Genomic DNA, 27,412 nt, shown 5'->3' on the forward strand with positions numbered 1-27,412 from the left:
GGGATTCTCCCAGCCCCACAGGATTTCCTAACACAGCTCTGTTCATGCTGAGCACATTTGTCATCTACTCTTCTAGGAGGGAATGTAAGTCAGAGAAGGCTACCTGGAGGAGGTGAGAACTAGTTGATTGAAATATCCATGATGCAGGTTCAGCTGCCTTCCAGTTCCTCTTCCAGTTCATCCCCACAGTCCTCAGGGCAAGGCCCATACCCACCTCCTTCCCCCATTGGTTGTCCACTTGGGTGCTTCAGAAACAAAACCCCTCAGAGCTCATAGCCAAGCAGAGAAGAGCATGCACAGCCCACGCAGGGCCCTGGGAACCTTAGAAACAAGGGGCCCAGCAAACAGCACATGCCCGGCCACTTTTCTCTTCTCCTGGGCAAACGCCGATCACCTGCTGTACTCACGTTGGAACATGAGGCCACACAGCATCCAGAAGTGTTTCAGAATTTCCGACGGTGTTTCAAAGGGCCCTGCCGCCCCACCGTATATACATCTGGCAGCTGGCATGCTTGCTCTGGGCTGCAGTCCTTGGCCAGAGTCACCCTTCCTGTTTCAGCTCAGAGCATCCAGCCAGTTCGAACATCCCATCTGCTAGCTTGTCTCTAACTGGAGCCAACCCTGCATTCTGGACTAGGCTTGAGCTGTGTCTGTGAGCCAGGGGGTCCAAATGTCAGCTTCAGGCTCAGCACTCCTGCTGGGCGTGAGGGGAAGGCAGGGGGAGCAGAGAGTGTATCCCTGGGCTTCAGACTCAGACTGCCTGCATGAGGAGCCCAGTGCCTCTCCTCCTAGGAAGCAGCCTGGGCAGACCAGGCACTTGGCTTCTCTCGACCCTTAGAGGCCATCTAAGAGGAGCCTGGCATCATTGGGCAGCACATGTGTGTCTCAAGACATGGTGCAATGCCATCACTCAGCACACATGAGCTCTTGCCTCATCAGTATTATTTCAAAGCCCAGAGGCCCCCAGGAACAGGACTCCCTCCAGGGGAGAGCAGGGCTATCCAAGGGCCAGAAGTGCTCATTGGCCCCTGAGGACCCAGCTGGGACCCTGTAGAGAGACCCCCATGGCCAGTCTCAGCTCCAAGGTACAGTGAGGCTCCGGAAGTGTCCCTGCCCACGTGTTGGCCAACAAGGCGCTCTCCTGGGGTGCTGGGTGCTCCCATTCTAGGAAAGGAGCCTCTGGATGTTGAAAAGAGCAGTAACCATGACTCAGGGAGCCCTGCGCTGGGCACTGCCCCCTGCAGTTCACAGAACCCATCACAGGGTCCGTCTCCGCAGCTCTCTCCACAGTGCCTCCTGCTGATTTCCAGTCACTCTGCACGGTCTGCCTGGATCTGGGGCGGTGTCAGACCCCAGGAGGGGAAGGCAAGAACATCTGACCTATCTCAGGGTCCCCCAGTTCAGCACGTGCCTGACATGTAGGAAGACCCAGTGAAGGCTTGTGGAGGAAACCCTGTGGCTTCAGGCCCTTAAGGTGCAGGTTCATCAGAAAACCCCGGGCTTGCATCCTCACCATGGGACAAGAGTGGGGCCCAAGGAGGAGGCTGACCCCTCCCCCAGGCTGCATCCTGTCCCTTGCTCTTCAGCCCTGTAGCCCCTGGCGCCCCTCCGCCACCGCCTGGCTCACTCTGTCCTGTGACTGTGCACCCGTCTCCCTCGGCACTGTGATGTCCTCCAGGTTGGGGACCGTGCGCCTCAGCTCCTGGCACAGAACGGGGTGCAGGGAGACATCGTCTCCATCCTCACAGAACTGACAAGGCCCCAGTCCAGCCCTGCCTGGCCAACAGAGCTGGAGAAAGAAAGCTCCGCGCTGCCAGTTTCCCAGGTGGACCCTCCTTGGGAGACTCGAAGCCCCAGGGTATCCCTCATTGTCCGTCCACCCCCAGGTTCATCCGTCTAGCCCTCCTGCCACACTTCCTTAGGAAAACAAACACTGCCATTGCTTGATACCCTGCAACTGATCCTGGCAGCGAGATTAGCACTTAAAAGTTCCCCTTGCATTAATTTCAGACGGAACATAAATATGGGCTTGGACTCCCTCTACCAGGAAGAGAAAACTGGAAACCCGTTGGACTCGCTGGAGAGAAAACATGTGTGCTGGCCAAGGGGAGCCCGTGTTACTATGGAGCCTTTGTGGGAACATCTGGTTCCCCCTCCTCCCCTCTGCCGGGCCCCCCAACATTGTCTTAAAATGAGCCTGTTAATTGGAGTATTCTTTGCATTGAACACTCACATGCTTTCCTCTCCGATCTGGTGAGCCCAGCAAGGGACACATGTTTCTGATGATGCCCTGACCCCAAAACATGAGCTCGGGATCCCTTGTAGCCACCGGCACTTCAGAGTGGGTGTACTGGGCGTGCAGCGAGCTAGGACATCTCTGATGGAAGTCCAAGCTTTGCCTTTGCCAGCTGTGTGACCTTGAGCGGGCCTTGTCCCCTCGCTGAGGTTCAGTTTCCTCGTCTGTAAACTGGGGGTACCGGCCAGGATGAAATGAATTAATGTTTAAAAATTGCTGTGGCCCAGGAGACTCACTGAGGAGGAGGTTATGTTCAAGTCATCACACGATAGAATCATGAAGGTGGGAGATCTCTGGAGACCTTTGCAGGGAAACTGAGACTTAAAGAAAGGAAGGAAGCTGCCTGAGGTCACATAGCTGGTTGACTGTCGAGCCAGGTTGTCTGTCCTAACCTCAGGACAGGATTGTTAGCTCTGTCCTACCCTGTCTTTCGTCTCAGAGGATTAATGGGGGGCTGTCAGACTGTACCCGGATGATGGGCAGGAACTTGTTTAGTCACTAAATCGTGTCCCACTCTTTGCAACCCCACGGACTGTAGCCGACCAGGCTCCTCTGTCCATGGGACTTTTCCAGGCAAGAATGCTAGAGTGAGTTGCCAGTTCCTTCTTTAGGGGATCTTCCTGACCCAGGGTTCGAACCCGAGTCTCCTACATTGGCAGGCGGAGCCAGCGGGGAAGCCCTGGATAGGGGCTAGACCCAGCCTATGAGCATTGTGCCCTGGCACAGGCCTGCTTATGCCTGGAAGAAGGGAACCTTTGTCTCTGCACTAAAACACTGTGGGACTCTGCCTGCTCAGAGCCAGACCCCTTTCCTGACTGTATATGACGTCTTTGAAATGGCGCTCTGGCTTGTGGGGTCAGGGGACACAACCACCAAACCAGCCCACCATCTGTCAAATCTCTAAGCCTCCTCCAGGCCCTTGTTCCTTCTCTTGCCTGTCCCCCCTGCCCAAGCCCATATATCTGTTTGAATCCTCCCCTTCCTGGGCTCCTCCTCCAGGAAGCCTTCCCTGATGCTCTCAGTGTATCAGTCTCTCCTCCATGCCCTTTGTTTTCATTGCTGGATTCTCCTTTTCCTCTCATCTCTTTCTCCCTTCTCTCCTGTCTCTCTTGGTATCTCTTTCTCGCTGTCACGGCATCTCTGCTTTTCCTTCTCTCCCTACTGTTATCTCTGGGTCTCTGGCTCTCGATTGTAGCCTACATCCCATCCCCATCACCTCATCTCTTCTTCTCTCTGTCTCCTTGTGTTCTGGAGCTCTCCCCCTTCCCTGTCTGTCTCAAAAGTTTCTCCTCTCTGTGCCTATCTCCATATCCTTCTCCCTTCCTCTGTCTCAGTGGCTCTGCGTGCCCCACCCCGTCTCCACCTTCCTCTCCTGGTTCACGCAGCCTCAGTAAATGAAATGGGATGTGCCTTCCTGCAGAGAGCTGGCCAGAGAGCAGCTGTCAGTGCTGGAAGGAGCTGCTGAGCGGTGGCCAGGAGACCCCGGGAGCCTGGGCAAGCTGAGCAGGCTAAGTTCCGACACCGAGGGGCCCTTTGGAAACTTTCCACACCTTCCCTGCAGGTTCCAGGATGGGTGTGGTGCCTTTTTCAGGATTTGTGACCTTGGAGGCAAGCCCAAACCCTGTCTGCCAATCCCTGGGGACAGCATGCCCTGGGCCCTGACTGGGGCTGTTCTGAGGCCAAGATCCCAGGATTGACGGAATCTGCGGGGAGCATCACCAAGGGATCAGGCCAGGGCTACAAGGGGAGGGGATCCTTGAACTCAGGTCTTCTGGGGAGAAGCTGAGATCATGGAAGGGATATGGACTAACAGATCCTGTTATTCATTCATTCAGCAAACATTCATGAAGCCACCACCATGTGCCAGATTTGATCTTAGCCTTGGGGACAATGATAGATCGGGCAAGGTCCCTTGTGTTCTCAAAGCTCTTGGTCTCCACTTCAGTGGCTTGTTGGGAACTTGTTCTGACAGAGGCAGCTCTGAGGTGTGGGGAGCTCATTCCAGCCATGGCGAAGGGAGTGAACTGGAGAGAGTGGGGAGGATGCTACATGCAGTGATTCAGGCAGAAGGTGGTGGTGACCTGGGCCAGGGTCGAGCATGGTTCAGAGGGAAAATTTGGGGAACTCTGGTGACTGATGGGATGGGATGATAGAGAAGGAAGAGTGAAGATGGGTCCATCTGACAAGGGTAGCTGAGCTCAGCTGAGACACACCCAGGCGGGGAGGGTGAGGCTCTGGGGGATGTTGGGTGGGAGATGCTCAGGAGGCCACTGGACAAATGGGTCTGGGCTAGGACAGCGGATCCTGAATAGCAGCTGTGGTCAGTGACAGTTCAGTGACCAAACTGTGGTCGCTGAAACCATGTGAATGGATGGATTCACATTCCCTGGACTATGAATAGAGCGAGAAGAAAAGAAGGCCATGGACGGGGTTCACAGGGGCACCCACATTTATCAGGCAAGGGAAAGAGGAACCCGCTAAGGGAGGGAGCAGTGAGAGCTATGGAGAAAACAGGACAGAACAGTGCTGTGGTGTCCTGTGACTCCAGGCCTCAAAGAGGGTGAGGAAGGGAGTAGCAATGGGAACCTGGGGTCGGAGTGAGGGCTTCCATTGGACAGTCCTGGGGCGGGAACCCCATAGGAGCGGGGCCTCCTGCTGAAGCTGCCCCTTGCAGAGGGCAGGCACCCCCCGCCCTGGAGGGGAGGAGATGAAGGCCCGTGTGGCTTACAGGAATTTGAAAAAAAATTCATTGCTGATCGCTTCCTACTTCTCAAAATATCTGAAGTCTTCTGTTTGGGGTCTTACCAGGCACAGTAAGGGTCTGGAACTCCTGAGGCTGAGGGAGTAGACAGGATGCAGACCAGACACTGAAATGTTGCCAGGCAGTGCTCAGGACCCAGCCAGTGTCCCGTCAGGCTTGGGCCCCTCTGAATGCCCCCTCTGCCAGCTCCAGGAATGCTCCTTTCAGAGCGGCCACACGGTCATCTGCTTCGATGCAGCCTGGGGTACCCTGTTTTCCCTGTGGCTCTTGACGTCTTCTGTGTGGACCACTGCTGGGCCCAGAGGCCCCTGTCTTTAAACAGGTCTCCATGGACACAGGGAAGGAATGGCCTTTGCTGCCAGGAATGCATTCCAAGAGCTGCGGGTAGGGAGTTCCTGAAGCCTATGCTCTGGAGGCTGCCACACCTGGTGCCCCTCCAGGCCGATCACGCTCAGGGGCAGGCAAGGATGGGTCAACTCACCAGGACTCACCAGACCCCAGCCCAGGACTGGCTCAGTCCCTTCCTCAAAGGTGCACGCTGGGCTTTTCCAAAGGATGGTCACTCCTCCTGCCTCTTAGGACTTTATTATAGCCTCCCTGAGAAGGCAGCCACAGGGATCCAGCTCCATCTGACATACAGGGAAACTGAGGCAGGTGGCAGGTGGCAACCGATTGCTTGGGATCACGTATGCAAGACTCACAGCCTTGGCAGAATCCTCTGTGTCCCACCCTCTCTAACAATGGGTCAGATGAGCCTCACTGACCTCCTCTTTGCACATGCCCTTACCCCTGCCTGGAACATCCCACCACTGCCCCACTCTCATCCTCACCTAGCTAACTATGATCCCATCCCTCAGCTAGTGATGCCTCCTCCAGGAAGTCTCCCCTGCCCCCAGGTTGAATTAGAGGCCTCCTGGGCGCCCTCACCACCTCCTGTGCTTCCCTTAGCATCGTGCATACTCTGGATCAAAAGACCTTGATTCTCAAGACTGAGTGCTTTGAACAGGTCCCTACCTGTTCACCACCATCCACCTCTGGATATGCACTCAGTGTTTGTCAGATAAACACAATGAACAAGCAGAGAAAAGGAGGGAGGGAGAGCACAGTATCCTAAGGGTCTCTGGAGTCGAACAAACGCCATCCCCGTGAACGCGGTAGCCAGGGGAGCCTGTGGTACAGCCCGGTCCCTCCCTGTCCACAGAGACACCGAGAGTGCCCGGGTGCCCAGGGCCCCAGAGTGGATGTGGGGGGTTCCATCAAAGACTCTTGTTCCCAGACCTGTGGTTCACAGTGACCCAGAGGTGGGATGTCAGGGACTGTGGCAGGTCACCAAGAGGGAGACTGTTAGGTGGGGGACTTGCTGGGGCGTCGTGAAGCCAGCCCAGAGGTGTATAGGCCTGGCTGGCAGGGGTGCTCCCGGGTTCACCGCCCCACTCCCACACCCAGCTACTGTGCAGTCCCAACCTCCCTGCCTCCATTCCCCAACAGCCTGTCAACCTCCTGTGCTTGCTCCCTAGATCTCCCTGGGGCTGTCAACATGCTGACCTCCCAGCTTCCCACCTGTCACCATCCATCACAGGCAATTAGAGTGATAGTACAAGAATTTCCCCTCAGGTTCTGGGGTGAATGGTGAGCAGGAGAGAAGCGAAGTGCCCACGGATGTGGGGCTGCAGGCAGGACTCAGGCCGGGAGGGTGCAGGGCCCACCACTCTGCCTACGTTGAACAGTGGGGAGATTGAGGTCCAGCATGGAGGAGGGGCCGGCCTGGGAGCCAACTCCCAGCAGGGACTGCCCTCTCAAGGAGTCTCCCTAACTGGAACCTGGGAGAGCCTCCGCTGTATTCCCAGATCTCAAACCTGCATCCCGCCCGAGGGCCAAACCTGGTCTCATCTGGGGCAGTGGGTCAAATGATTCACTTCTGTGTTCTCAGTGTCTGCCCCGGGGCTGGTCACAGCAAGTGTGACATAAAAGTCTGTTGGATGAATGGTCAGTGGGTGGAGGGTGAGATGGAGACCAGCCCCCTCCCCTTCCAACACACATGAGTGAGTGCTAAGTCGCCTCAGTCATGTCTGACTCTTTGAGACCTTATGGACCATAGCCCTCCGGGCTCCTCTGTCCTTGGAATTCTCCAGGTGAGAATACTGGAGTGGGTTGCCATGCCTTCCTCAAGGGAATCTTTCTGACCCAGGGGTTGAACCCGTGTCTCTCCTGTCTCCTGCATTGGCAGGTGGGTTACTTACCACTAGTGCCACCTGGGAAGCCTGTCTCCCAACACACAGAATCCTACTACTTTCTCCTTCCCCAGAATCTTACACTTCAGTGAGTCTTCAGGGACCACCTCAGGGCCTGGGTCATAGTGTGTGGTCCATAAATACTGGGTAGATGGTGAACAAACGAATCTTCAAAGTCTTAGATCCAGACAACATGTAGTAAGCATGTGTGGGGCAGTGGCCACGAGGTCCCTGCCAGTCTACTGAGGAGACAGACATGTACACGCCGAACCCTGCCTCCGTTTCCCTGCTAGGGAGGGAGACTTGAGTTGCTGGTGGAACTGACAAAGATGAACCATAAACCTGTTGGACCTTGAGGCCTATTGGAGGAGGTTTTCTCAGAACTGATCCTTATGTGACTCCTGGAAGCTGTCCCTGCCTGGACAGTCCACGGTGGGGGTCAGCTCAGTGGTATGGAGGACAATGATGCAACAGGAAACACGATGAGCCTTTACTGCATGCCAGCCAGTGTTCCTGGAGTCCTTACAACAACCCTCGAGGCTGCTAGTATGATCGTTACCACTTTACAGATGGGAAAACTGAGGCACAGGGAGGTACAATTGATGAGCGACAGAGCCGGGGTTTGGATCCAGGCAGGGTGGCACTGGCCCATCTTCCAGCTACATCACACTGCCTTTCAGGGAGTCTGGCCCTTGACTTTGGCCTAGGTTGTCGGCCTGAGGCTCTCTCCAATCACCAGTGACCTGGTATGTGGCTGAGCCCACTTCATGTCTTGTGTTCCAGGTCACTTTCTGGGGAACAACACAGTCATCGATGTCCTTCGGCAGGCAGGGCTGGAGGTGGAGCACACGCCCGCGGGGCAGACCATCCATAGGTAAGCAGCCGGGGCCTCCGGGGGCGGGGGACTGGCTGGCCCACTGATGCTGGTCCACAGGCCATGCCTGACCACATACTGCATGGAGGGTTTTTTACCCTGCCTTTCTGCTTAGGCCTGCAGGGCAGAGTCATGACGAAGCCTCGGGGGCCTCCTAGGGACTGGCCTTCACCAGGCACCCAAGAGTGGGGGCTAGGCTGGAGGTGGGGAGACCGGGAAGGAGGCTAGTGTGTAATCCTGGCAGGAGGTCAGGACAGCGGGGAAGAGTGGAGGTGGGAATGGGCGGAGCACCAAGTTTTGAGAAATGTTCAAGATTTAGGTGACTCAGACGGTAAAGCATCTGCCTACAATGCGGGAGACCCAGGTTCAATCCCTGGGTCGGGAAGATCTCCTGGAGAAGGAAATGGCAACCCACTCCAGTATTCTTGTCTGGAAAATCCCATGGACGGAGGAGCCTGGTAGGCTACAATCCATGGGGTGGCAAAGCGTCGGACACGACTGAGCGACTTCACTTTCTTTTCTTTCTTTCTTTCAAGATTTAGAGACTGGTGATGGGTGGGGTACAGGAACTCTGTAGGACTTCTGGGCTGCTGCCTAGAAGACCTGGTGGATGCCCTGGCCTTGAATCGAGATGGGGCCATAGTGACAACACGCAGTGGCCAGGCCTCTTCCCTGAGTCTCAACCCCACCCAAACCTTGTCTTCACCACCTCCTCTGACTACACCTGCTTGTTTCTGTTTCTTGGCCTGGTCTCTCACCCCTGACTTTCCTGCCAGGGTATACTCACTCAGCCCAAAGAGCCAGACAGAGGCCATCCTCTCTTCCTGTGGGGGTTTCCTGTCTCCCTCTAAGCTGGAAGCTGACTACGGGAAGAGGCCAGCTGGGTTTACCTGTGGTCCACAGTGCCAGCACCAGGCTGGGCACAGAGAGGTGTCAGCGCATGCTGGGCGGCCCTGGAAGACAATGACAGAATCCCAAACCAGACCAACCTGAGCAGGAGCCTTCCTCACAGCAATGGACAGAGCGATTTAGGCCCTTGTCTGTGATGCACCCAGAGTCCAAAAGAAGCTTGAATAGTCATGTGTGCATGCCTCCTAAGTTGCTTCAGTCGTGTCTGACTCTCTGCGACCCCATGGACTGTAGCCTGCCAGGCTCCTCTGTCCATGGGATTCTCCAGGCAAGAATACTGGAGTGGGTTGCCATGCCCTCCTCCAGGGGATCTTCCCAACCTAAGGATCGAACCCACATCTCTTACATCTCCTGCATTGGCAGTTAGGTTCTTTACCACTAGTGCCACCTGGGAAGCCCTGAATAATCATGGCTAATGTTTATTGACTACTCACTGTGTACTGAGTTCTAAGTGCTTTTAGCTTATCAAATCCTAATGACAAACCCATGAGGCAGGAACGATGAGTATCCCCACCTTAAAATTGAGGCACCTGAGGCCCAGAGAGGTGAAGCCACCTTCAGAAGGACACAGAGCTCCTTTCAATGGGAGTCTGGCTCTAGGGCCTTCCTGAGGTCTTCACCACAACCCTTACTCCCTCAAGGTCTTGGGATGGGGCTCAGGAGTGGGAGGTACTCGGAAATGACTGTGGCCTTGCTCTTCACTCTGCAAAGATGGGCCTGGAGCCTGGAACATCTGGTCTCCCAGCTCCAGGCCGATGCCCTCCTGTCTCCATGGCACTTCTGGAGGAACTTACAAACCTTGGACTCCTCCCTCTTCTATCTTCTGAGTCAGCCTGACCAGATTGCTTCCTGACTATTTGAGCCCAGCACAAATCAGTCTGTACTGGGCCAAGGGTAGGCGTGTGCTTGAAGGGTAAGGGACCCAAGGTAGCCTCAGGGACAAGGCCTTCCTCAAGCTCCCCCTCCCCACAGGCCCTAAGGACCTTCGCCTTAAAGCTCATTGTGTCTTTCCCAACAGGGCAAGGGGTGCGGGCAGCTAAGCAATGCTACCTCGGCTCCTATTCATCTCAGAGCCCAGGCAGTAGTGGGGGGATGCCCCCATGGACCCTGACCCGTCCTCAGCCTGAGTCTCTGCTGAAATCCTGCGGGTGGGGTGAGGGGGCGGGGATGCCGAGGAGGCCCCAACAATAAAAGCCATCATCGACCACAGGTGCTTCCTGGATCCATCTTTTTGTCTGCCTGTTTTGAATTATCTCCCCAGCAGCTGCGGCATCTCCTGGACCCTGGGAATCTGGGGTTGCCGTGGGGGCTGGGGGAGGGCAGGCTGAGCTGATGGCCTTCTGTCCTTCAAGGAGGGAGAAATCCCTCACCCCTTTCATGCATGCGGGAATGGAGTCGGGGGACAGACTCCCTTGGGCGCCACCTCGCCTTTACAATTCTTGGGACCATGCCCAACATTCCCCACAGTCAGATGTCCCCAGCAGGAATTCCGTGTGCAAGAATAAAAGGGAGAGGAGTGGAGGGTGTTTCCAGGCTGAAGGGTGTCTGTGCACCACTGTATGGAATATGGATTCCACTTACATGCTTCACTGCCCATTGGCGCCTGCTGCGGCCAGCTCCATTCCCTTGTGGGAGACACTAAAGAGAGGCCGGATCTGTGCCAGGCACTGTGTTAAGACCTCATCTCTCTCATCCTCCTGACAACCCTATGAAGTGAGTAGTACTAACTCCCGCTTATAGCCTGCAGCTGCTTGGACGCTGTGTCCCTGCCCTTAGCCACACAGCATGGAAAGTGCAGAGCCGGGGAGTGAACCCACGTTAAGAGCTCAGGACAGCTTGAGCTCTAACCTGCTCTAAGCTGTCCTGCCTCCCCTGAAAAGGTGCTCAGGAGACACGTGTTAGACGTGTTAGATGCATGTTAGACACATGTTGACACAGCAACAATGTTAATATTTCATTTTTAAGGATGTTAATTACTAGAATGTTTCAGCTGCTATTTGCCAGGCACCATTTCTGAGTGCTTTGCCTTTGTTAACTCACAAAATCATTGTGATGTGGCTATGAGGCACTGGCTGTAATATCCCCATTTTCCAGAGCAGGAGACTGAGGTGCAGCACATTACAGTTAGGTAACTCACCTTAAGCGCCTCAGCCAGAGCTTGTTGAATGAACAAAACCTTGACCAAGATCAGATATGGAACCAGATGCCCACTCAGGGCTCACTCCTACTAGTCTGGGCTCAAATGTCACCAACAGGGACCAAATTGTCCTCCCCTGCCAGCCCCCTCCCCATGGCCCATGCTGTCCCTCCTGACTCTGCTTTATTTTTCTCCTCAGCAATTATCACCATCTGACATCTCATGCACGTCTTCCTCTCTGTCTCCTGCTTTGAAATATTAGCGCTAAGAAGGCAGGACCTTTGCCTATCTTGGTCACTACTGACACTCACTGCCTGGAAAGTTCCTGGTGCAGGACAGATGCTTAATAAATATTTATTGAATCAATATTGGGCTTCCCTTGTGGCTCAACTGGTAAAGAATCTGCCTGCAGTGCCGGAGGCCTGGGTTTGATCCCTGGGTTGGGAAGATCCCCTGGAGAAGGAAAGGGCTACCCACTCCAGGACTCTGGCCTGGAGAATTCCATGGACTGTATAGTCCATGGGGTTGCAAAGAGCCGGACACGACTGAGCGACTTTCACTTTCACACACTGAGTCAATAAATGAGAAGGAATCAAAGCTCTCTCTCTTAACACCAGGCAATGGTTTTCCCGGGTGACTCTCAGCGGGGCACCCTGGCACCTTCTCCTGCCATGACAACCCACCCACTGAATTGCGTGCCCTGTCACACATGAATGACATGCTCCAATGCGCATGCCTCACCTGCCATTGCCCCTTTCCAGCCCTGTCGCCGGGAGCCCCGCACCTCCACCCGAGGGGACCTCAGCAAGCCCTGCGCCAGTGACCGCAGCTGCTGCCGTGCCTGCGGCCCCCTCGGCGCCCCCCACCGCCCCGCCAGAGGAGGAGGACCCAGCACTGTCCCCACACCTTCTGCTCCCCGACAGCCTCAGCCAGCTGGAGGAGTTTGGGCGGCAGAAGAAGTGGCACAAGAGGCAGAATAAACACCAACGCCCGCGGCAGTTCAATGACCTCTGGGTGCGCATCGAGGACAGGTGAGCTGGGAGGGCAGGTCTGCCGGGAGCTGGGCCTCTCTCTCACCAGCCTGTCTCAGACCCACCCAGGGTCAGACATGCTCCGTTATCCACAAGTCCGGCTCTAAGGAAGCGGGGCAGGTGGGTGCTCGATCGCAACAGTCTTGTCCCCTGTTCATCCTGCAGGGTTTGTGGAGCATGCTCACACCTGACTTTTCAGTTTCCTACAGTTAAAGGTGAGCAAATAGAAGCTCCCTTCAGGTGTAGTGGACAAAACTCTGCTTTGCCCTCAGCTTTCCTGGAGGCACCTGGGGTGCACAGCAGACCCCATTTGTCCCATGGGCCAGAAGGAGAAAGTAGGAGAAAATGGAACCAGCTGGTTACATCAGAAGGCTGTGAGCTCTCTAGACCTGGATGGTCTGAGCAGCCAACACCTCTGCAGTGGGTCAGAGAGATGGCAGGTGATGGCTGTGGGCTCCTTCTCAGGAGGGGCTGAGGGCTTTGTGATAACTTTCAGGATTGGTGGGTGCTGCAATCGGCCTACTGTACTGATTCTTCTCTGTCCTCTGCCCGTGTCTCCCTGCACCACTCCCTTGGCCTGTCTGTCCTCACAGCTCCTGCTGTAACCAAGACGCTGCCTTCCAACCTCCACCAGCAGGCTCAGTACTGAGTGGTCTCCCTAGATTCCACTTTGAGGCAGAAATCTCCACATCTGGTGAACAGTGTCACCAGAGCAGGCAGGATGTGCCAGGGAGTGACCGCCGGGGAGAGTCCTGCCCACTGCGGTAGCCCAGCACTGGTGCCCAGCACTTGGCCCTTGGAGACTCAGAGTCTCCACCTGGACCCTAAAGATCATTATCTGGGGTTTTCCTCAGCATCCCTAGATAGAATCTCCATGGGTTCTTGTTAAATGATATCCCAGGCCCCATCGTGGACCTGATATATGGGGACATGCTGCATCGGGACTGGGAAAGCTGCTTGTTGAACGTGCGCTAGAGTCTTGTGAGCAACTTTGGGAAATGTGGATCCAACCCTGAGTTTGCCTATGGTGAACCAAGGCCTGGGGTGGGGACTTGTCCAGGGTCGCGCAGGAATTCCCTTCAAGATCCTCCCTCAGCCAGGTCTCTGAGTCACAGACAAAAAGCTGACATAATCCAGTCCACAGCCTTAGTGTGCAGCCTGTGCAATGTCTTAAAGAGCCTTCCAGCCAGTGAGAGTCGAGCCCATTGCTCATTTGCGCCTCCACTGGCTTCAGAGCGCCTGCCTTGGGTTACTGGGAAACATGCTTCTTCAGGGGTCCCACAGGCCCACCCTGCCCAAGGCGGGGTCACTGCTGTAGCTATATTGGCCTCGACATATTTGGCTCCTGTTCCCAGCGTGGTTTGCCTCCTTCAAAGCAGGAACAAGGACACAGCGTTACCAAGAGCCGCTCCTCAGCCCTGGGGAGGGCTCGCAGGCCACCAGGGAGAGGCTGGCAGCCCATGAAACCCCCCAATCAGGCCATTCACCCGGGGCCCCGATCAACCTGCCAGGTGACCAGACGCGGCCAGCAGTGGGTCTGGCCCTTGGGGTGATGGCAGGGAGGCTGGGCTGTCAACTCCAGCCACAGACCCCCAGCTCCTAACCACGTCTGAAAGGTAAATTTCAGCAAATGACTCCAAACGGTTTCCTTTTCACAAAATGTCTCTCTGGAATACAGAGCCTGGTTTCAGGAGAAGAAAACAGCTTTTTCTTTGACTAGAGGGATCCCTTCTCAGTCCCAATAGATAAGCTGTGGTTGGATAACTTTCTTCCATCTGGTTGGATTAGAGAAGGAGAGTTGTACCAACCGGCAGCCTGTTTGTTGCAAGTTTCTCTGCGTCACGGGGAAGCCAGCTCTGAGGTCCCCAAGAACCTAGTGCAAGGGCCCTGCTTCCATCACTCCCAGGCCTCACCCCACTCATCCTCATAGAGTTCCCAAGTTTCCCGTTCTCCAAGAGGGAGCAGAGGAGAGCTCTCTGGAGGGGACTGGAGTCCACTGCAGCCCTTCTGACAATACTGTTTTCCTTGGAGCGTTCATTCCATTCAGGGTTTTCTCAATTGGCTTCCCCCTCTGCCTGCAATGCAGGAGACCCAGGTTCGATCCCTGGGTTGGGAAGATTCCCCTGGAGGAGGGCATACCCACTCCAGTCTTGCCTGGAGAATTCCACGGATAGAGGAGCCTGGCGGGCTACAGTCCATGGGGTCGCACAGTCAGACACGACTGAGCACAAAACAGTTGTCAACCCCACTGGCTCCATCCTCTGCTCTCCATTCCTCTCCCTGACCTCATCTTCCACCCATGATCCTGAAGCGGGGTCCTCCCAGGTCTCCGGCCCCCAGTCACGCCCCAGCACAGCGCCCTCCTCAGTCTGAGATTCTCAGTGCTTTCCCTCGCCGCCCCACCCCTCACCGGGTACACTTGGATGCAGAGCTTTTGCCCTCCTCCTATGGGACCCCTCGGCCCCGTCCTGGCTGAGCTGTGTGCTGCCCCCCAGCGGACTGTGCATGGCCCACCCCCACCTTTGTCCTTGCTTCTCCCTCTGAGGGGGGATGGGCACGAGTGGACATTTGCTGAGCTCCAGGAGCTCCAGCCGCTTACATCCATCACGACCCCCAGTCCTGTCAAGACTCCCGGAAGTCAGCTTTGCTTGACTAAAGAGGAAACTGAGACTCAGTGAGGTCAAGTAACTTGCCCAAGACCGTGTGTCAAATCAGGTGGTGGTTGTTATTGTTAAGTCGCTCAATCATGTCCAACTCTTTGCAACCCCATGGACTGCAGCACGCCGGGCTTCCCTGTCCTTCTCCGTCTCCCGGAGCTTGCTCACTCATGTCCATTGAGTCGGTGATGCCATCGAACCATCTGGTCCTCTGTCGTCCCCTTCTCCTCCTGCCTTCAATCTTTCCCAGCATCAGGGTCTTTTCTAATGAAGTCGACTCTTCGCATCAAGTGGCCAAAGTATTGGAGCTTCAGCTTCAGTCCTTCCAATGAATATTCAGGATTCAAGTCAGGTAGGGAGTCAGAAGCTGCAGCCAGGTCTGTCAGATGCTGAGAGTCACAATCGTCCAGCACTGTGCAGACACCCCTGCTGCCCTCGCCTGGCAAGTGTCCCCCTCCTCTTCCCCTTCCTCCCCACATCTTGTTCCCGGTGCTTCCCCCTGCCCCCGGCTCCCACAGCCCCCTCCTCACCCCACCCGCACCGACCGTGGGTACCTCATGGGTGCCCCTGTCCTGGCATGCTCTCACACAGACAGCAGTTCCTCACTTGCGTCTGGGCTGGGAGGCCCTGGGGACCAGGGCTGGGTTGGACTTCGAGTCACCAGAGGCCTCGCGAATCGTTTGTTGACTGCATGCATGAGTCAGAGAAGCAGCGAGAGAGTGGGGAGGGGGCCGAAGAGCCCGACAGGACGCCACCTGGAGCAGGCTGGCCTCCCCTCACCCCTCATTACCCCAGATGTAAACACGCCGAAGGAAGTTTAGAGAAGCGGCAGCCCGTGGCAGGATGATTTATGGGGACCCGAGGAAGGGGTGGGGCATACATCCGCAGATGGTTGAGCAGCCATGGTGGAGCGCCATCAGGGAACCCCCTGCGTCTGACAGCCGGATGGCGGGGCAGCAGGGCAGTGGCATGACCAGCAGGGGGGCAGGTCAGAGCGGAGTCGATTCCCATGCAGGCTCTGTGCAGGCCACTGCCCCGGTCGGTCAGATCTGGGACAGTCCTCAGTCTCTCCTTTTGCACAGTTAGTGCCTTGGCTGTCCTCTGTAGGTCACACCAGCTCTGCTGTTCCCCAGTCCACTGCTGGGCCGCTGGGGTGTGTGTTTGTGCTCAGACGTTGGGGGGGGGTGTGGGGTGCAAGTTGGATAAATGAGGGAGCAGGGCTCTGGGACAGGCATGAGGGAGCAGGTGCAGGAGAGAGAGCATTTCCCGAGCTCTGGGCATGGCCGGAAGCCAAGCACAGAGGTGGGCGCTCTATGTGGTGGACACAGAACCGTGTGGGTGCCACCACACAGGCGTGGGGGTGCTGGACACACAAAAGCAGGGGGTCGTTAGCCTCCTGGGCCTCGGTTTTCCCCCAAGGTTTGAGCAGATGGCCCAAGGCCCTGCAGAGGAGGAGAGAACCGTGTCTTCTCGCCCTGGGCCCCTGGGAAGGCTCTGCACAATTCCTGCTGGCCTGCCGACCTGCCCTGAGGTTCTCCAGCTCAGCTTTCTCACAGCACAACCAGGCTGTCTCCCGGGACTAGACAGGGTGCTCAGCGTGTCTTCATGACGCCAGGACCCCATCTGATCAGAGAATAAGATCGCTCAGTGGATGGGCGCACAGATGAATTTGGGCAGCATCCCCAGCCCCTCCTTGTCCTTGCTCTGAGGCTTAGAGTAGAAAGATGGTGCTTGTAACGTGGTGAGCTGGCACCAGGCCGCTGGTGACACTCAGGAACAGCTGTCCCCCTGTTGGTGGCTGACTCTCAGAGTCGGGTCTAGGGTGCCACTCGCCCCATCCCCCAGCGGGAAACGGCTCCTGGGCCGTCAGCGCACCTCAGGCTTAAATGAGCCCCTGGGTGAGCAGCACGCAGTTAAACAAGAACCTGATGGCCACATGCAGGGTGTCCAGCCCACGTCCAGCGCTGGTGGGGACTAGAGCAGGAAGAGCCTTGGACCATGGCCGGGCAGGGGCAGCTCCCAGCTACGGTGCAGCTGAAAGAGCCCTGGAACCACGGCCGTCTGCCTGTGCCCGGCGGGGAATCCAGCCAGTGAAGGGAGGAAGGTGGGGGTCCCTGAGGGGCGAAGTGACCCAGGGAAGCTGAGAGGAAGTGAAGGCAGTCCTGACAGAGAAGACCATGTGGCCAACGGCCTAGAGGCTGGTGTGGACCTTAGATATCAGGACAGGGAGCTGTGGGCATACCAGTCACTTTAGATCTCTGCCTGCATCTGCCTGGTCTGCCCAGATGGTTCCAGCCTGACCACATCGCGAGGGCCATGCCAAGCCAGCAGAGCCACCCATCAGCCAGGCCCTCATGCCTCCAGCTCCATCTCCATTTGGTCTACTTGGAGCCCTCTGCGGAGCCCACAGGCTTGTACTGCAAGAAAGCCACAGCCCCAAGACTCCCCAGACCCAGTCCTGGGTGGTTCTTAGGGACCCTCTAGTGCCGGGATGGGGGCCCTACTCCAGGAAGCCCCGCAGTGGGGCCTCGGGGAAGCCAGCTGCCACATCTCAGCCACCAGCCCTGCTTTCCTGTGCATTATACCTTCAGTTTCTGCCTGTGATCCCACTTCTGGCTTCTGCTGCTCAAAAACACTTTAGAGCCAAGGGTCTGTTTCTGCTCCTTCATTGTACACAGGGAAACTGAAGCCTCGAGGGCAGGACTTGCCCAAAGTCATGCAGGGAACAGGGACCTCAGGCTCTTGCCCTCAACCAGGTGGAGGGCCCTTGCCCACACCAGGGTCCCTGTCAGCTCCGAGCACACCCAGCCCTTGGAGCCAGCTGTCTGCAGAGCCTGGGAACACTTGGGGTGTTTGGTTTGGCTTCGAGGCCGCTTTGCCATGAGACGATTTTCCCCAGCATGGGCCTGGGGCAGGGCTGGGATCTGGACTGGGGCCTGGGCTTTGTGAGCAGAGGGGGCCCAAGAAGTGGGGGCATCTGGAGAGGATTTCTGTCCACCGCGACCCCCCCCCCCACCCCAGCAACCTCACTCCATTTCCCTGGGACTCCTTCCAAACATATAAAACCCCTACTCAGGCTCCAAGGGGGAGCTTGCATCTTTGGTTTTCAAAGTGTGAAAGCAAATGCCTTTGGGCACGTTGTGAGACATAGTTTTCAAGATCTCTACTTGGCTTCCTTCTTCCAGGGGGGCTGGCTGCAGCCAGCCTTGGTTCCTATTCTGGGCATCCCAGGTGGCAGCCCAGCCTCCCTTTTGAGGCCACCCTTCTGGCTGCTTGAGCTGAAAAGAGGGCAGCAGCTGGGAGGGACTTTCCCCTAGAAAAGAAAGGGAGGGAAGGGGCTGTGGTAGTGGCCCTGCTGGGTATGGGCAAGATCCCCTCCCAGGGCTGAGACCACAGTGGGCGTCCTCTCTGACCCTGGCAGGCCTCCACCCGCAGGTGTGTGAGGTCTCGACAGGAAGCACCACGCTTCACTCCCGGGCTCTCCATCTCCGCAGTTAGGGATGGCACCTCAGTCCACCTGAGGCTGGGGAGGCAGACAGCCCATTGCACGTCTTCAGGCTCAGTTTCCCCATCTTGGAAGTGGGAATAATGAGATGACATGTGTATAGCATTGAGCACAGGGTCTGCCAGCATCCAGGAAGTGCTCCATACATGGAGGACGCTATTAGTGAGAGAGATGAAGGCACAAACGTAATAATCATACTAAAAACAGCCAATGCCAGTCACAGTGCACCAGGCATTGTTTTGTACATAATGCCTCCTGTAAAAAACCCCCTCAAGCCTCATGTGCAGAAATAGGTCCCAATGGCAGTGTGGATAGTGAGAAATATGAAAGGCTTCACAGGAGCTTCAACTCTTCCAGGGGTCTTGGGGCTTGGAGGACATGTCAAAGAGATCTCCAGGTGAGGGGACATTGAATCAGGCCTACAAAGGTAAGTCAGAAAATGGCAGTGACATTAGATGTGACTGGGGGGGGTAGTGTTCCTGAGAGAGCCTGGGAAGGTGAGGTCAGCCCACACCAAATCTCTGAGAGGTCTCAGGTGCTCGGAAGGCTGGCACGGTGTGGGAGGCAGGACAGGCCAGACTTGGCGGGGGGCGGGGGGGGGGGTCATAAGGAGCATTCAGAGCTTTCTGCCCCCCCTTTCTTGTGCCACCCATACAGTCTCTGCCCAGAAACACCTTCCTGCCATCCATGGTGAGTAACAAGCATTTGCACCCTCCTCTCCTGATTAGTTCTCTGGGAATTTCTAAAGATAGAGGAAAATACAGGTCACAACTGTAGAGTCCAGGGTGAGAAGAACCTCATGCAAAGATGTGGTGGGTTCCTGCGGCCACAGCATGACTGGGAGTAGGGCAGAGACGGAGGGTCAGGGCAGAGAGTGACAAGCCCCTTCTCTGCCGAGTACACGCAGACACTGATCAGAGGTCCCGGTCCATGCACAGGCAAGGACGTGCTTGTAACCCCTGGGCTCCTCTGCCCACCCCCACCCCCCACCGGGGCTAAGCCAGGGTGGGTGAGAGGGTCCGGCTGGGACAGAGATGAGGCTGGGCTGCAGCAGTGATGGTTACAGGGCTCACCACAGTGATGTGGCCGGTGGTTGGGGTCTCATGCTCAGCACGTGAGAACACAGCCAAGATGGCACAGGGACTCCTGGCTGACCTGGGGCGTGAGCAGCCCATCAGAGAGAGGGGGTAAGCACTGGAGAGCTGGCAGTGTTCTGCAGGGAGGAGGCTTCCTGTTCTGCAGACAGCCAGAGAGGGGCAGGCTCCCTGCCGAGCTGTCAGCTGCTGGTGAGCACCCACCGGGTGCCCAGTTCAGATCCCGTCCCTGCTGTGTGTCCTGGAGCGAGTTATGAATGCTTATCCTCTTTTTGACTCTGTTTCTTAACAAGTGAAATGGGATAATAGTCTTGCCTGCTTCATAGTGCTGTCTTGAGGATTAGCAGTGTCCTACTGATGCTGGGAAAGATTGAGGGCAGGAGGAAAAGAGGGCGTCAGAGGATGAGATGGCTGGATGGCATCACTGATGCAATGGACATGAACTTGGGCAAACTTTGGGAGATGGTGAGGGGCAGGGAGGCCTGGTGTGCTGCAGTCCACGGGGTGGTAAAGAGTCGGACACGACTGGGTGACTGAACAACAAGAGCAGCATGCTGGCACAACTGCAGGGCCCTTAGTTTGTAAGTGCTCTTCTCAACCCTGGAGATGCCCTCAGCCATAAGCAGGTTGGCCTCTCTGCCTTCACAGTGTCACCTCTTCTGCGAGGCCATCCTGGCTCCATGCTGGACTGGGGCCTCTCTGCGTGTCCCTGACCTTTCCCTCCCAGCCTTGACTTTCTGGGGGTGATGGGGCTTGTCAGATCCTCCACCTGCGTCTCCACCTGCCTTCCGCTGCCTGGGGCTGCACAGGGCAGGGGTAGGTCCATCAGCTGTGGGGTCCTGTCCTTCCCTTCATCCGGAGCCTCTCCCCCTTGGTCTCTCTTTGTTATGCCTCCATCCTTGTCCTGTGTCTTCCCCAGTCCCTGCCTTGCCCTCTGCCCCCCTCTTTGTTCATCATTTCCTATCTCCCCAGGACCTGAGCCGGTAACCTGGTCCTGGCCCCCCGCCCTCGCCTCCACTTCCCAATGCCACCAAGTGCTGGCCTTGGCCCGCCAATTCCTTCTGTACTTCACCTCTTTTTATTTCTCTGTCTCACTCTCTCGTCTCTGTCCTTCCATGTCTCTTTCCCATGGGCTCTCTTGAGCCAAGAACCTCACCCGTGACCTCCCAAACTGGCTTCTATTTTGATCAGTTCATGAGGGATCACCTTCACCAACACTCGCTGTGATTGTGCAGAGTGAGGTCACCAGGGCTTCTGCCCCCAGAGGTGCCACCCCACTCCCTCTCCAATCTGGCCTTGTGGAGCCTCAGTTTTCTCATCTGGTGGAAGGGGGCTGCTGAGACCCAATGAACATTTGTTTTGAGGACCAGAGATACTGCTGGTAGTAAAGTGCAGAGTCCCAGTAGGTGCTCAGTTAACAGTGGCCGTGATAATGAAGGTGAGATGGTGCGGCTGTTTGTGTATTTTGTTTTCTATTTACTTCAGACTGGGGAGGGGAGGGCAGCAGGAAGCCGGGGGCCCCTGCGTACCTAGGTGTGAGGGCGGCCTGCTGCAGTGTGACCCCAGATGGGTCTCCCCCAAAACACTTCACTGCTTTCTGCCCAGGACTCAGTTCTCTTGAGCGGTCACACTTGAGGCTGACTGTGTGACTCTGGGCTGCTCACTTTCCGTGTCTGAGCCCTCTGTTTCCTTCTCCATTTTATGAGGGAAGGAAAACCAGATTCAACAAAAAGTTGGATCTGAACCCTAAGATCACAGCCCAGGACAAGGATCCTGAGTGGCCTTTCCACATTCCATGTATCTCTCTCCCTCCAGCAGCACAGCCTCACCACCCCCACAGCCCTTGCAGACCACGCACAGCTCCGGGACCGCCAAGCCCCCCTTCCAGCTCTCCGACCCACTCCAGCAGCAGGAAGAGCCAAGATCCGCCAGCAGCTCAGCGCCCGGCCGCTCCCCGGCCGCCCTGGGCCTGCTCCCCGCCATTGCTGCCAGCATAGTAGCCTCCTTCCTGCTACACGCCCTCAGACCCTCCTGACCTCGGCCGCATGCCTGCCCGGTGCAGAGAGAGAAGCCAGAGAAACCAACGGGAAGGTCTGCATCCGCACCCACTGCCCCTGCCACCCTCCAGGGGTGCTCGACACCTCTTGGGCAGTCCAGACGGGATCCGTTAAAACACTAGAGCTTTATTGTACCTGACTTACATCTTCTTTTTTGTAGAAGGATCTTAATTTCCCATAGTGCTATGGGGCTCTTTTGTAAAATATGTGTCCATATTAAAAAAGAAAAATGTATTTATTCTACTGATAAAACTATTTTTATGTGGCCGATGTTAATAACTAGCCCCATCGCCAACCCAGGAGGTGAACCCAGGTTGCCAGGACAACTGCGACCTTGCAGGTACCGTGGCTTTGAACTGGCTTGCTCCTGGATCAGTGGAGTCCTCCAGCGTGCAGGTTTGGCTTCTCCTGCCATGGGGTCCTCAGAGGGAGAGGCAGGCAGACAGGCTTAGCTTTTGTGAAACTGGACTTGGGAGCCAGAGATGTGAACGCTGACGGTCCTTCCTTCCCCTGGATGCATCCTGGGGCTGGGAAGGTACTTTAGGAAAGAGAATGCTGCTATTTTGAAAACCCTGAGTGTCTGTGAACTGGCCCTCCAGAACTCTTGGTAAGTGTTCCGACCAAAGCACTGGGGTGGGGCAAGGGCTGTTGGTGCTGAGGGAGGTGGTCCCCCCAGCCCCAAGTGACAGATGGTTAAACTGAGATGGTTAAACTCACCAAAGAGAAGAAGGTGGCTGCCCAAGGTCACAAAGCAAGTGGGAGATCCGGGGTGTGAGTCTAGACCCCTCTATTCTGGCTGGTATCGTTAATCCATCTCGGCTTACAGGAGAGGCTGTTGAAGTCATGACCAAATGCAGTGAGCTGAGCCAAAGGGTAGGAGTGGGCATAGAAGGGCAGTTTTAGAGACAGGGCCTCTAGAAATTCCATGGTAATGATACTCGTAATGAGAGCTGCCATTAGTTCAAAGTCTGCAGTGTGGCAGGCATTTTGCACACTCACTTTATCACGGATCTTCACGCCAGTTCTGTGAGATGTGCTTGTCCCCATTTCACAGATGAGGAAACTGAGCCCCTGTACGAGATAAAGGGACTTGTTCAATGTCACCCAGCCAGCACCTGGCCCTAGATCAGTGTGATTCAAAAGTAACGCGGTCTCTTGGACCATAGTCTGTCGGGTTCTCTTTGCAGAGGAAAGTTCCAAGGGAGGCAGATCTCACCCAAATGGGCCAGCACACGCTTCTTACTGCAGCCAAATAGACCGCTTGGCTACAGTCATCCCGTTCGTCCCTCCAGCCAAAGGGCTCTGGCAGCAGGCTCTGCCACGTGTCCCATGCCCCAACTTGTCTTATCCTGGAGCCAATGAGAGGCTTTCCTGCCAAATCAGAGAGGCTGGAGGGTAGTTGTGATGGGCCTGAAGAGACAGAGAGCCAAACGGGGGCAGGTAGGTCACCGAGATTCAGAGAAACTCACCGGCTCCTCTGTCCCCAAGGTGAGGGCCAAGACAGAGGGCCCAGGTTGGCTGCGTCCCAGCCCTGAGCCCTCACAGGGTTGGCAGCTCGTTAGTTACAGAGTCCTGGAACGCAAGAGCAGAAAGGGCCCCTCATTTGACAGAAAAGAACAATGAGAAGTTAAGGCCCAGAGAGGCGAGGTACTTTCCCAAGGCTGCACAACCGGGTGGGTCTGCTGACCCCCAGCTAGCTCAGTGCTCCTCAGTGATGCCACACCATGGGCTTCCCTAGCAGGCCTGGTAGCGTCTGATTAGCATCAGTGCCTTTGTGCCCAGCTTGGCAGCTGCCTCCCTTCTGAAACAGTAGGATTCTTGGCAACCCATTGGATGGTCAGAAGTCCCGGGGCATCTTGGCAGGCAGCTGAATTCTCTTCAGTTCTGACCCAGATGAATATGTTTGAACTTGAGACCTGGCAGGAGCCCTGAGTCCTGCTTCACAGGGTCCAGCCAACCCCGTGGGTACCACACTGTAAACTGAACTTGACCCCAGCCAAGGCTGGAGTCCGTTTATCCTCGGCAGAAATGTGACTTCCTATTCCTGAGCCGGAAGGGGCTTAGCTGACTTTTAAAGCAGGCTCAGAAGGCCTGTTGGACATCAAATAGATGGCGTGGAGTGCTATTTGGATGAGATAAGTGTAAAGGAATTAGAAACACAGAGGCCAGATTTCCCTCTGTTCAGGGCAGAGTGTGGCATGAGATGTACTGAGATGGAGCCCAAGGTTAATTAAAGATGAAGCATTTGGTAAACAGTCCAAGCACCTGACCGCATGCCCAGATCTATGCCAGGCATGGGGCCAAAGAGGTAAATTAATGCAGTGTGTGATTATCAAACATACACAGTGCCAGGCTCTGTGCTGGGGCCAAATCTAGCTGCCTTTCTTGGCCTACAGGAGTTCATCATCAAGAGGCAACAAGCAGCCCAATCCCAGGTTCTTAGAAGGAACTTTACAGCTCATTCTGTCCAGGCCCCTGGCCACAGGCAGGTCCCCCAGATCCCTCCTCTGAGCAGGTTGGGAGATCCCAAGCTCTCCCTCCACCAAGTACTCAAGTGTTTAAAGAAAGCCACATGGGCAGCAGACGGATGGGCCGCCTGATCAGGTAGACAGGTGCTGACGGGACAGCCAGAGCCAGTGTGAGTTAGACATCTGTAGCCCACATCCACTGGTCTCTGAGGAACCACCCACTGGCCAGGATTTGAAACTTACATCCCTCAAGTCTCCCCAAGCAGTAGAGAACTTGCTGACTTATACCCCCAAAGACCAGAGGCATATGGACAGAAATCTGCACAGCTGGGGCGTTTGAATTCTCTCTTCCTGGGCCAGGGAACCATCATTCCGTCCGCAGTCACTCACGTCCTTTGGAATAATCCGCCCACCACTGCTGAGATTTTTTTCCAGTATATGATATGTGCCTCTCCTCACAAAATGCCCCTGTTGCTCTAAGAGCATTGTTAAGATCCTAAGCCCCTGGCTTAGGACTATTACCTTTGACCTTGAGGCAGGCTGAAGAGATCAAGGACTGAGAGCCAGCATGTTCCTGGTGGCCCTGGGTCCTGTCCCCCAGAACAGCTGACTGAATGACCAAGGAGCTTTCTAGATCAGGTCAGCATGGCCCTGTCTCCTGATCTCCCTCCAGGCTGTTCTGAGCACCAGCAGTCCTGTGAAGGCAGGGACCAGGAAGGTGTAGGAGTCAAGCTGCAGGAAGCTGCCAAGGGCCACCAAGGGCCCCACCAGCTCTGAGAGCCAAAGATCTGGAGTCTATGAAGCGTAGCCAGGCTGAAGCATATTTGTCCTTCCCAGGACAGACAAGCTGTTTCACACATGCTGTTTCTCAGGCCTGGAAATGCCTTTCTTTTACCCCTAACTGCTCACCCTTTGAGGATCAACTCAGATGGCACGTCCTCCAGGAAACCCTCTGCACTGACTGTGTCTCTGCTCGCCTATCATGCTGTGAGCTCCTCAGTGGCCACGGTCTTGTGAATTCATCTCTGTATCCTCACTGGACACAAAAATGGCGCCCAAGAGTTGTGTAGAGAAGGACAGAGTAAGAAAGGAGTGAAGGAAAGAAAGGAGAGAGGCAGACCTTACTTCTGCTGGTGGAAGGGTCTCCGCAAAGCCAAAGCTGTCGTAAGATGGCAGGTGTCCCTAGAAGTGGTGAGTTTCCTGTCAGGAGCGGTGTGTGAGCAGGGGCAGCAGGCCCACTGGCTGGAGATGTGGTAGGAGAGTTGACGTCTTGGCAAGGCAGTGGGGTAGGGTCCCTCCTGGCTCTTTAATACTCAGTTTCTTTGAACATTGTTATTTTTCCAAAAATTCATCTAAGCAGCCAAAAAAATCACCCAGGCTGGCTCTCTAAACCAGTAAGTTTCAGAAATCAGTCCAGCCTCACTCTCCCCACCCTCCACCCCCATTCTTCAACAGCCCAGCTGGGACCGATGCGAATTGGCACGCTTGCCTGCTGCCCTGGGGCAGGGGGACTTCTGGGCTGTGGGGCAAGGCTGAACCGGAACCCAGGCCCCTGCTCCCAGCCCAGAACTCCTTCCCTCCCTGCACCGCCCCCCCCCAACACTGGGGGGAGACAGAGGGGGGGCCTGAGAACCGACTGAGCCTCGCCTGGCCCTTTCCAGGAGCATGAGCACACCCTGAGCTCTCCCTCGCGTGTGTGTGCTCAGTCGTGTCCGACCCTCTGCAACCTTTTGGACTGTGGCCCACCAGCTTCCTCTGTCCATGAAATTTTCCAAGCAGGAATACTGGAGTGGGTTGCCATTTCCTCCTCCAGGGGATCTTCCTGACCCAGAGATCGAACCCATGTCCCCTGCGTTTCCTGCATCACTGGCAGACTCTACCGATGAGCCACTGGGGAAGCCTCTCAGCTCTCCCTGCTCTTTCTCCAAGTGTAGGCTTTTCCTTACCAGAGATAGCCTAGATACTCCTTCACTTTGCTGAGTGACCTTGGGCAAGTCCCTGCCCCTCTCTGAGCCTCCACCTCCTTATCTGTCAAATGGAGACTTTGTTTCCTGCTTGGGGAATGCCACGTGCAATCTTGGGGCTCCACAAAGGTGAGGCATCCCCCCTCCCCAGCCCAGGGCTTGGCTTTCCTCCCAGCACCTGAGGACTGCCATGGGATCAGGAGTATGTGGCAGGCAAGGACGGTGACAGAGTAGCGCGCCTTGAAGGGCCCCTCCATCCCAAGTCCCACTGCGGGAAAGTGGACTTTGAATAAGACTCTCAGTCTGAGAAGTTTCTGGGGGGGCTCTCAGCCATCTTGGACCCCCAGTGGCTGGGGTGGCAGGGGCTGACTCTTGGTCAAGGGATGTTCTAGCCCAGAGCAAGGGAAGCCAGAGCCCCTGTGCCATTCCTGGGCCTCAAAGAGATTGCAGGACATCCCGGCCCCGGCCCGACTCTCACTGTGTGACACAGCTTCAGATCTTAATGTATTGGAAAGGTATTCCTGATGTTGTGCTTTTAATCACCTCTTCCTCTCACCTCTGTGAATTATCCTGAAGAGTTCTTTAAGAATATAATAGAAGACAAAGAAAGATGCTATTAATGTTATTTTGCCAAAAATATTTTTGTAGCATAATATATTAATAAAAGATATGATGACTTCAATGTGATGGTGTCTCTGCATGCCGATGGCTCCCCCTCCTCCTGCAGGGGACCGTGTGGGGAGTCACCTTTGCTCAGAGGGCCAGGACCTGAGGCGGTGGTGCAGAGTTCCTGGCATGGGCCCATTTTCCATGTAAAAATGCAGGCAGGTTCTGGGAGGGTGTTTGGGCAGGTGTCCAGTGGCTTGAGAGGACCCACCAAGTGGGGTCCTTGGAGCCTCTCCAGCCTTGTTCATCTGAACAATCAACCTGGAACCTGGCTTCACCCCTGGGGCCCCCCTCTCACTTCTCACTCTTCGGCACCTACTGATTCAACTTTACTAACACTCCCACCTTTCTCCCTCCTTCAGCTCCACTCCAGTCCAGGTGTCCTCACTCTCCCCTGCCAACTAGGGCTGTGTGCTCTCTGGCCCACTCTCCGCCCGCCAACCCCACAACCCCGGCAGCCAAAGTGAGCACTATAAACCACAACCCTGGCTTTTTCAAATTCATCCACGTCTTTACTGTTCCCAGTACACAAGTCGAGGTCACACAAGGTGCTCTGATAACTTCAGCCTGCCCATGTCCCCAGCATGAAATTCACATCTTGCCCATTCCTCTCCTGGTTTCTAGCACTGCAGGGTTGCCGGTCGTCTCCGTGTTTCTTGAACTCACCCTCCTCGTCTCCGTCCTCTGCCTTTGCACACGCTTTCCCCCGGTGCTCCTTGTCTTTCTGCATCCCTACCCCTCATTCATCACTCTTGTACATCC

General features: G+C 55.8%; 1 protein-coding gene across 3 annotated transcripts in view; it reads left to right on the forward strand.

Annotated features, from left to right (window-relative positions):
- TRABD2B (TraB domain containing 2B) overlaps window positions 1-26,666 on the forward strand; it is a 219,183-nt gene extending 192,517 nt beyond the window's left edge. Inside the window, exons 5-7 of one of the 3 annotated variants that reach the window (XM_043876128.1) lie at window positions 8,072-8,162; window positions 11,970-12,239; window positions 21,311-26,666. In XM_043876128.1, coding sequence (XP_043732063.1) covers window positions 8,072-8,162; window positions 11,970-12,239; window positions 21,311-21,530 — 581 coding nt within the window. In that variant the 3' untranslated portion in view covers window positions 21,531-26,666. The remainder of the gene's footprint in view (window positions 1-8,071; window positions 8,163-11,969; window positions 12,240-21,310) is intronic. The other 2 variants (XM_043876130.1, XM_043876131.1) reach the window with 2 other exon arrangements.
- Window positions 26,667-27,412: the final 746 nt, after the last annotated feature.

The sequence above is a fragment of the Cervus elaphus genome, chromosome 20 (assembly GCF_910594005.1).
Source record: "Cervus elaphus chromosome 20, mCerEla1.1, whole genome shotgun sequence".
Lineage (NCBI taxonomy): Eukaryota > Metazoa > Chordata > Mammalia > Artiodactyla > Cervidae > Cervus > Cervus elaphus.